Source organism: Nicotiana sylvestris, chromosome 6, assembly GCF_000393655.2.
Source record: "Nicotiana sylvestris chromosome 6, ASM39365v2, whole genome shotgun sequence".
Classification (NCBI taxonomy): Eukaryota; Viridiplantae; Streptophyta; class Magnoliopsida; order Solanales; family Solanaceae; genus Nicotiana; species Nicotiana sylvestris.
Window position 1 is genome coordinate 159,731,626 of NC_091062.1, and position 8,231 is coordinate 159,739,856.

Consider the following 8,231-nt stretch of genomic DNA (forward strand, 5'->3'; position numbering starts at 1 on the left):
TCTTATTACAAAATTTTCATAGTTTTCAGATTCATGTTCGTACCTTTTTGTCTGTATTTGCGTAATAAAAGGTTTATTAATTGTAATTAATGATATAGACGACATAGTCATAAAACTACATGCCTATTGTTTACTTTATTAATTTATTTCTCTTTCCTTTCCTTTTTTACTTTCTTTAAAAAGAAAAAGAAGAAAAAAATGATGGTTGTCTTTATGCATTGGCAACCTAATTTCACCTTTCCCAACTACAATTACTCATTTTCAGAATTTTATTTTCTACCGGACTCCAACCATTTTCTTAAACAAAATACATAATCTCCCCCTATTATAATTAATTATTACAATAACCTAATATTCAATCATTTCTTTTTCCATCTTTATTATATTTCGTTAAATACTTACTCGGACAATCTGAGGAAAGTTAGGAACCTAAATTAGCTTTTTTAACTCCTCAAAACTCCAAAATTTCACATTTTCTCATCACTTAAAAATTCAATCTTTTCCCTTTAATTTCATTCTTCATTTCAGAAAAATAGCTGCAAAATTTTGTAAAATTTTCTGATCGTAGCCATCAGTTGCTTTGGTGTTTTTATCTCAAGTTTTTGAAAGAGAAAAAAAAAAAAAGGAACAGTATTACTGTTGAACCTGGAGTCAGCAAAATTTAAGCTTCATTTATTTGGATTTTTTTTTCTAATGAGAGTTCTTTTTTTGGTGTTTAAAATACAGGAAAAATTATGGATTTTTGAATACAAGAAGTAGAAAGGAGATTCTTTTTTTTTTTTGGGGGGGGGGGTGGTTAATTTTGGTGAAGTATGGAAGGAAGGGAAAATATGAGTAGCAGTAGTGGAGTAAGAGTGGTGGGATCAGATGTTCCGTCAGACTACCATATGGCACCTAGGACCACCACTGAGAATCCTTCTGCCCCGGTGATGACTGGATCAGCAGCTCAAGCAGTAGCAGTAGCAGCCCAGGCGCAGGTGAGTGTATCAGTTTCTCCAACACCAGCAGTGACCACAGATTCTGCTGCTTTAGCAATGACCACAGTGAAGAAAAAGCGAGGTAGACCCAGAAAATATGGGCCAGATGGGTCATTACCCGCGTCTGTTATTTCTCCTAAGCCTATTTCATCCGCTGCACCATCTCCGGTCATTGATTTTTCGTCGGAGAAACGGGCGAAAATCCGGCCTGTTGGGTCAGCTCTTAAGGTCTATCAACCTAAAGCTGATGTTCAGAATTCAGGTAAAAAAAAGTCTGTTAGATTAATGATCTTTTTTTTGTTTAGTTATATTGAGATGTTCTAAGTTTTGTAGTAGGAGTATATGTTTTGATCTGTTTTTATTAGTGGAATTAGTGTTTGGTGTTTGGATTTAAGAGAGAGAGAGAGTGTGTGTGTGTGTGTGTAGACGTGGGACCTGTGAGATATTTGTGCTGGTCTGAGAAGTAGGGAATCTTAAACTATAGGTGTCATTTTGGACATGAGTGTTAAATGTGGAAGTTGATTTTTCTAGATTTGGTATAGAGTTGCTGCTAGTAATAGAATAAGACTAAACAAGTACACTCACTGATCTACTGCTTAAACATACATACCTGATATTTCAGCTACTTTTACTTCCTGCTGTGACTTTTAAGTAACTAAAGTTTCCAGAAGTTCCTTACTTGAGCTTCATGTGATACAGATACTTCTAATAATTTTTTGTGAATAAACAGATTTTCATTTTATACTAGCATGTTCATATGTTCTTGGAAATTAACTCAAGTTATTTTCTTGTGTTTCTCCATGCCTTTTTCAGTTACTTAAGCAAAAGGTGCCTTATTTGCTTTACCTTGCTGCCATTTATCCTCTACTTTATTATCTTTGGAAGTCTGTCTGTAGATTTTTTTTTTTACTTTCTCCACCATTAAGGGTGAGAATGCATCTGCTTTGTTATATAAGTGTAGGTTTATTTTTACAACATATTCTTACTAGTTGTGTAAAATTAAGAATTTGTACATTTGGATTACTTTTTCTTATTTCATACTCCTCTGTCGCGCTTTGTCCATCACAAGAATAATGACAATTTCTGTTTAGAGAGCCAAAACATTTTTTTTCTTTGAATACAATTTTTTCAAATATTTATATCTATAAAACATTATGATTGAAATGTGTCTCTTTGTGAATTTTGTAACAAACTAAGACTTCTTTGTTTCCTATTCCCTTTTTCTCTTTGGCAGAGGTTGCAGATAATGTTCTAAACTTCTATTATAAGCATAAGTTGTATGTTCAAAAATATTTGCAAGTAGTTGAAATTACTTGAATGATTTCTGTCTTTTTCTTTTTCTTTTTCTCTTTTTGATTGGTTGGTGTGGCTGTGTTTTGTTCAGGCACCATTCCCTCTAGGTAATTCATGATTGCATCATGTAATAATATTCAGGTCATAAACGAGAAGTTTCTTATTTTACAGAAAAGAGATGTGAATTCGATTTTCTTTTCCCCATCCAAACATGAAATTATGGTTCTGTAGTTGAATGTTGGTATCTGAAGGTTCATGTCACATTACTAATGCTAAGTCTTTTCTGTAGGTGAATGGGTTTCATGCTCGGTCGGTGCTAGTTTCACGCCCCATATTATCACTGTTAACACTGGAGAGGTAAAATTTAGCCATAACTAGTACCTATGGAAGTTCTCCTTATGGCATGACTAAAGTCTGTATGATAATGAGTTCCATGTACAATCTCCTTTTGATCTTTCTTTCAGTTCAGATATGATGCATCTCTTTCCCAATCCATTTTACATTGTTGGTTACACTAGATTTCTTTGTTTTTCGAAATTGTTGCATCTAATGATTTCATTCAGTAAGAAACAAACTTGATGATTGATTCAGAAAAAGTTGAATACCTGGAAATGGCAGTTCATGGTTTCACCTGACCAATGATAATGCAATTTAAACCCCCCCCCCCCCCAAACCCAACAAAACCCCATCTGTAACTGAAGAAAGAAGCGACTTTGCTATTTGTCAATTCATATCAATAACAAATTGCTTATGTTTCGTATTATGATAAATTCTTTAGGATGTCAGCATGAAGGTTATATCATTCTCCCAACAAGGGCCTCGAGCAATATGCATTCTCTCAGCAAATGGTGTAATTTCCAGTGTCACACTTCGCCAACCGGACTCATCTGGTGGTACATTAACATATGAGGTGTTGCAACTAGTTACTTTGCTCTTGCTATGGTTAATCTTCTCATTTTTTGTTCCGTATCATTGTTGAAGAGCCATAGACATTTGAGCTTGGCTTCTAGGCGTGATACTCCATTATTTTGTTATTTTTCTTGGTCAATCAAATGATGTAGTACTCTTCACTTTTAGTAATCAATCAAATGAAAAGCCATAGACATTTTAGCATTGCATCTAGGTGTCTTTCTCTCTTCGAGTGTCTGTTGTAGAGAAGCATTTATTTTTGTAGGTTCTCTTTTCTTTAATGCTTACCTCTTGCTTACGGGAGTTTTTATCCCTTAATTAATGAATAAAGTTGTTGAACTAAACCCTGATAGCTCAATATAACTCATTAAAAATCACGTATCTAAAAAATAAAGGAAAATAACAAGTTCTGGGATTAGATTAAGCTGTGCTTGGTGAGTGTAATTAAAAGGCCGTACCAAAAAGAGAAGGTGTAATTAAAAGCCCGTACCATTCAAAAATAGAAGGTGTAACTAAAATCCCGTGGCTTCATGTCATATTTATGAGCATACTTCCATCAGCTGTAATCTGTTTTCTTAAAAAAAATTGTTATTGTTGAGGGGGAGCACAAATTTGTTGAGAATGGCTATGCATAGCCTGCTCTGTATTTGACTTGGAACGACTGGCTTGTATTGGTTGAAGAGGACTGGCGTAAAGCTAATGTAGATTGAGGGCATTGATCCTATTTGTGAAAGAATGATCACTTTGAGGGCAGGGATATTATTTGTTAGAACAATCACATTTAGGAAATTGATCTTATTGGTGCAATCTTTTAAGGCACAATGCTTTTGTTATCTTAAAACTTGTGCCTTCGTTCTTCAGTGTCTAGTATGGACTATGTGCCTTGTATTGTACATGTAGACTATGGTATCATCCAAGTCCCTGAAATCAGTTTATGATTGGCATTATAGATGAAACGTCATTTCTCAGTCTGTTTATTGTCTAGGGTTGACATTTATGTATAAACTCCCTCTACCGTTCTTCCTATAGGGCCGGTTTGAGATACTGTCTTTGACGGGATCATTTATCCAATCCGAGACCGGAGGAATGAGAAACAGATCTGGAGGGATGAGTGTGTCTCTAGCAAGCCCTGATGGACGTGTTATTGGTGGCGGAGTTGCCGGTCTATTGGTAGCTGCCAGTCCTGTGCAGGTATTGATTTTCCCTTATTCAGTGTGCTATTTATGCGTAGGAATGACGTTGTGCTTATACGACAAATAGATGTATTTATTCTCATGAATAAATTAGCAAGTACTTCCAATACAGAGTGGTTTATCAGTTATGACAGCTGGCATATTTCTCTTTTTTTTTTTTTTGGTATGAATCAGATTGTTGTGGGCAGCTTCCTTGCTGGAATTCAGCATGAGCCGACGACCAAGAAGAACAAGTCCGAGCCCATAACTGCAGCTGTTCCTCTATCTAGTACAGATATGGAAAAGGCCTATCACTCATCATCAGCAAAACCAACTGTAGTATCGAATTCTTCCTTCCATGAAGATAACTGGCCATCATTGGCCCCTGACTCGAGGAATCAGCCTGCTGACATCAATGTTTCTCAACCTGCATAATAACTACGATAGCTGCATTTCTTTCACTTCCCATTGATCCACCTCACTCCTAGCTATTTGTTTTTTTTCTTTAACTAGTTTTCTAGAAAGTTTGTTTTTCCCCTTCCCATCTGGTATCTCATTGTAGAATGGTAGATGTATAATGGTCCCAACAAAAATAATTTCAGCATAGATGAGGTTTTCTTTCTAGTGTTTAGCAGGTGTAGGGCCTCTTTGCTATTTGGCTGTTGGCTTTTATGAACTTTATGTCTTCTTTCATGGCAAGTCTAGCAGTTTTAATTTTGTATTGTAACATGTCCTTTGGGTGTTTGCTCTTTGCTTTTTCACGTCACTAGATTTCACCTTCTTTTTTGTTAGCTGTTGTTTCCTATGGGGCATTTACTCTCAAGAATTTTACACCTCGCATCAACTATCTTCAATTATGGTCATATTTTAACTTTTCTTTTGTAGTATAACAAGTTCTTTTTGGGGTAAAGTAGCAAAAGATTCGTTATACTGGTAAACAAGCAACCTTAATAACAAGGTAAGCCATGAAACAGCGATCGGCTATTTTGGCTGTGCAATACATGTAGCTAACCAAGATTCTATGTGGAACATAATACAGTCTATATGACCATATTCAAGGGATTCTTGAGCGTCGAAACGCTTTACCCGGGGCTAAATACATACGCTACCCCTTAAACTTGCCCCAGTTTTTTGTTTTAAATAACTGTATTAAGCCTTGATCCAATTGAACACCTAAACCCTGTTCATAGTTGTGCCTATTGAACACATGATGCTGACATGGCATAGAGATAGAGAGTGTATCACCTCTTATTGAGAGAGTGAAAAGACTTAATTTATTATTTATAATTTTTTTTTGTATCTTTTTACCTTTTTATCAGTCGCCACCACGTGCAACTTCCTGTTAGGGATATAGTGGATATTCCCTAAATCCAATCTCATATTTGATGATTTGAATATATTTTTGTGAACGTTATTTGATATAAAAAAAATATATGGCATTTGATGATAGGCTATAATTACGTATTTTAGTCGATTATTACACTCTAATTTACTGCACTTTAGTTGAGTTTGCGCTTTAATCGCTAGTGTTTTGCACTAATTGTGTGTTTTATGCCTTGTAGGTGTGATTTCGAGCTATATAGATGTTATGTAATGAATTTAAGTGGTTTGGAGCTTTGAAGTCTGAGTAATAGCTCAAGGAATTAAGCCGGGATCGCGTTCGGGGATCAACGGATGATAAAACAACAAAACGAAAACTCGAAGAGGCATATTGCGCACTATCTAGTAAAATAGACATAACTTTTTACTCAGAACTCCATTTGAGCTTTACAATATATGGTTGGAAAGCTAACTCAAAGGGCTACAACTTTCATGTTTTACGTTTTTCCAAATTCTAAACGTAACAGGGTCAAAAACCGCGACCACGGCAGAACCGCGACAGAAGGCAGTCGCGGACAACTGAAGAATCTGAGAGGGTGTTTGGCCGCGGTTCCGGCGCGACCGCGGTGGAACCGCGGCAGGATGCGTAAATTTCAGGGACCAAAGTGCAAAACACGGGATTTTAAGCCCTAAACCCTATATTAAACCAAGGAAGCCGGCCAAGAATTGAAAGGGACATATTTTTGACATAGATTTGACCTAAGGAGGCAGAGACACAATAGGAGCAAGGCTTGAGAATTCTTCTACAAGTTTTTTTTTTCCTCTTCCTATTTTTTATTGTTGGTTATGACTTTTAGTATTGTAGTTTTACATACTATTATGAATAGCTAATTTGTTATCTAGAGTTTTGATAGAACCTTTTGTAGGATAAATTCTTGTTATGTTTTTATATAATTGAGCCGTAGTATAATCTCTATTTGTTCAACTACGTTCTTATTGTAGTTAATTGAAGAGCTCTCAATTAGCTGTGCCTATTTAGTATGCATAACTCGGGAGAGAGTGCATATTTAGGTAATTGTTGAACAACACCACTCCCAGAGTATATGAGGGATCAATAACCGAGGGTTTAAAGGCGGGATTAGGGATAACGAAGCCTTGGGTGCGATCTGAAGTGAGCTGTATCAAAAGCCAGCTAGCGTAGCTCGGGAGAGTGCGTCTAGTAAATTGTCGTGATTACTCGGGAGAGATTTACGGTAATAAGAGTGCTCATGATCGGTAGAGAATACTTAGGCGAAATTATAGAAGACATAGCGGGAAGGATTCCGACAATTGGGGAAATCATAACTCTAGACCTCCTTAATCTTGTCTCTAACTCTTAGTATCTTTAGTTGTTAATTTATTATTTTAATTTGTTAATCAATTAGTTAAACACAAGAATCTAAATATCTATAAGTTAGGAACTGTTCAAGCTTGTCTTCTTGGTGATAGTGAACAACTGTAGCTAAGCCTTAGTTCTCTGTGAGATTCGACTCCGGACTTGTAAATCGGATTATATTTGCAACGACCGCATTGTCCTTTTTATAAGGCATAGTTGGGCGTGATCAAATTTTGGCGCCGTTGCCGGGGAACTAACAGTGTAGCTGTAGGTGTACATATTGCTAGGTTTCAAGTTTGAACTTTTATTTTTATTTTTTGTATTTGATTTTTTTTTGTTTTACTTGTTGATTTAAAAAAAACATGGCATCATTGAATTATGAAATTTTTGATGTTGGTAATTCTACTTTTAATCCTCCTTACGAATATTGTGATGAAAACTACCCTTGGCAAAATTATCAAAATATTCCCGAGAGCGAGTTATGTGCACCAACTCAATCTTATGTGTGGAATGTGTGTGATATGTGTGGTGGTCAAGATGGTCACTTTCATGGTTGTGCTTATATTTCTTATCTTCCCCCAACCCCTTATTATGATGATTCTACGTTTTCTTGTGAGGATAACAGGAACAAAGAACCTAGGGAAGCTGACCTAAAGAAGATCGAAGATATGTTAAAGTGCATTATAGAACAACAAAGTAAAATACAGCTGCAGGTAGAAAGGCAAGATGAAACTATTCGCAACTTAGAGGCTCAAGTGAGTCAACTAGTTGAAGCTTTTAATGCTCAATATGTCAATATTATGGATAGTAGCCGGGAGCAATTTGCATTAGAGACGGAAATTGAGGTGCCAATGGAGGGATCCAAAGTAGAACCCCAACACTCTAACCATCTAGATTTTGAGGATGCCGATGTCGTAGAGGAGATACTAGAGTCAACCAAGGATATTGAGGATACATATTTAGTTGACTCTATTGTCATTAGTGTTGAGAATGTAGACTGTCCCAATGTTCATGTAGTTGAGCGCATTGGTCCTCACTCCAAGCATTTTTCCACATTGTGTTTAGATGATGATATGAAAATAGAGTCGTCCGAGCCACTTGAGGAGTCAAGGAATGAGGAACAAAGTGCTTACATTCTGGAATTCTTCTTTCCAGAAAGTCGGGATTACACACCTCATCTAAAGG

At 36.3% G+C, this 8,231-nt stretch overlaps 1 protein-coding gene across 1 annotated transcript; it reads left to right on the top strand.

The window, feature by feature from the left end:
• Positions 1 to 413: 413 nt before the first annotated feature.
• LOC104226174 (AT-hook motif nuclear-localized protein 1-like) lies at positions 414 to 5,080 on the top strand. The gene is made up of 5 exons (XM_009778088.2): positions 414 to 1,239; positions 2,560 to 2,627; positions 3,049 to 3,180; positions 4,209 to 4,370; positions 4,547 to 5,080. The coding sequence occupies exons 1-5, from the start codon at positions 813 to 815 to the stop codon at positions 4,784 to 4,786; spliced, it is 1,029 nt and encodes a 342-aa protein (XP_009776390.1). The 5' UTR covers positions 414 to 812; the 3' UTR covers positions 4,787 to 5,080.
• The last annotated feature ends 3,151 nt before the right edge of the window (positions 5,081 to 8,231 follow it).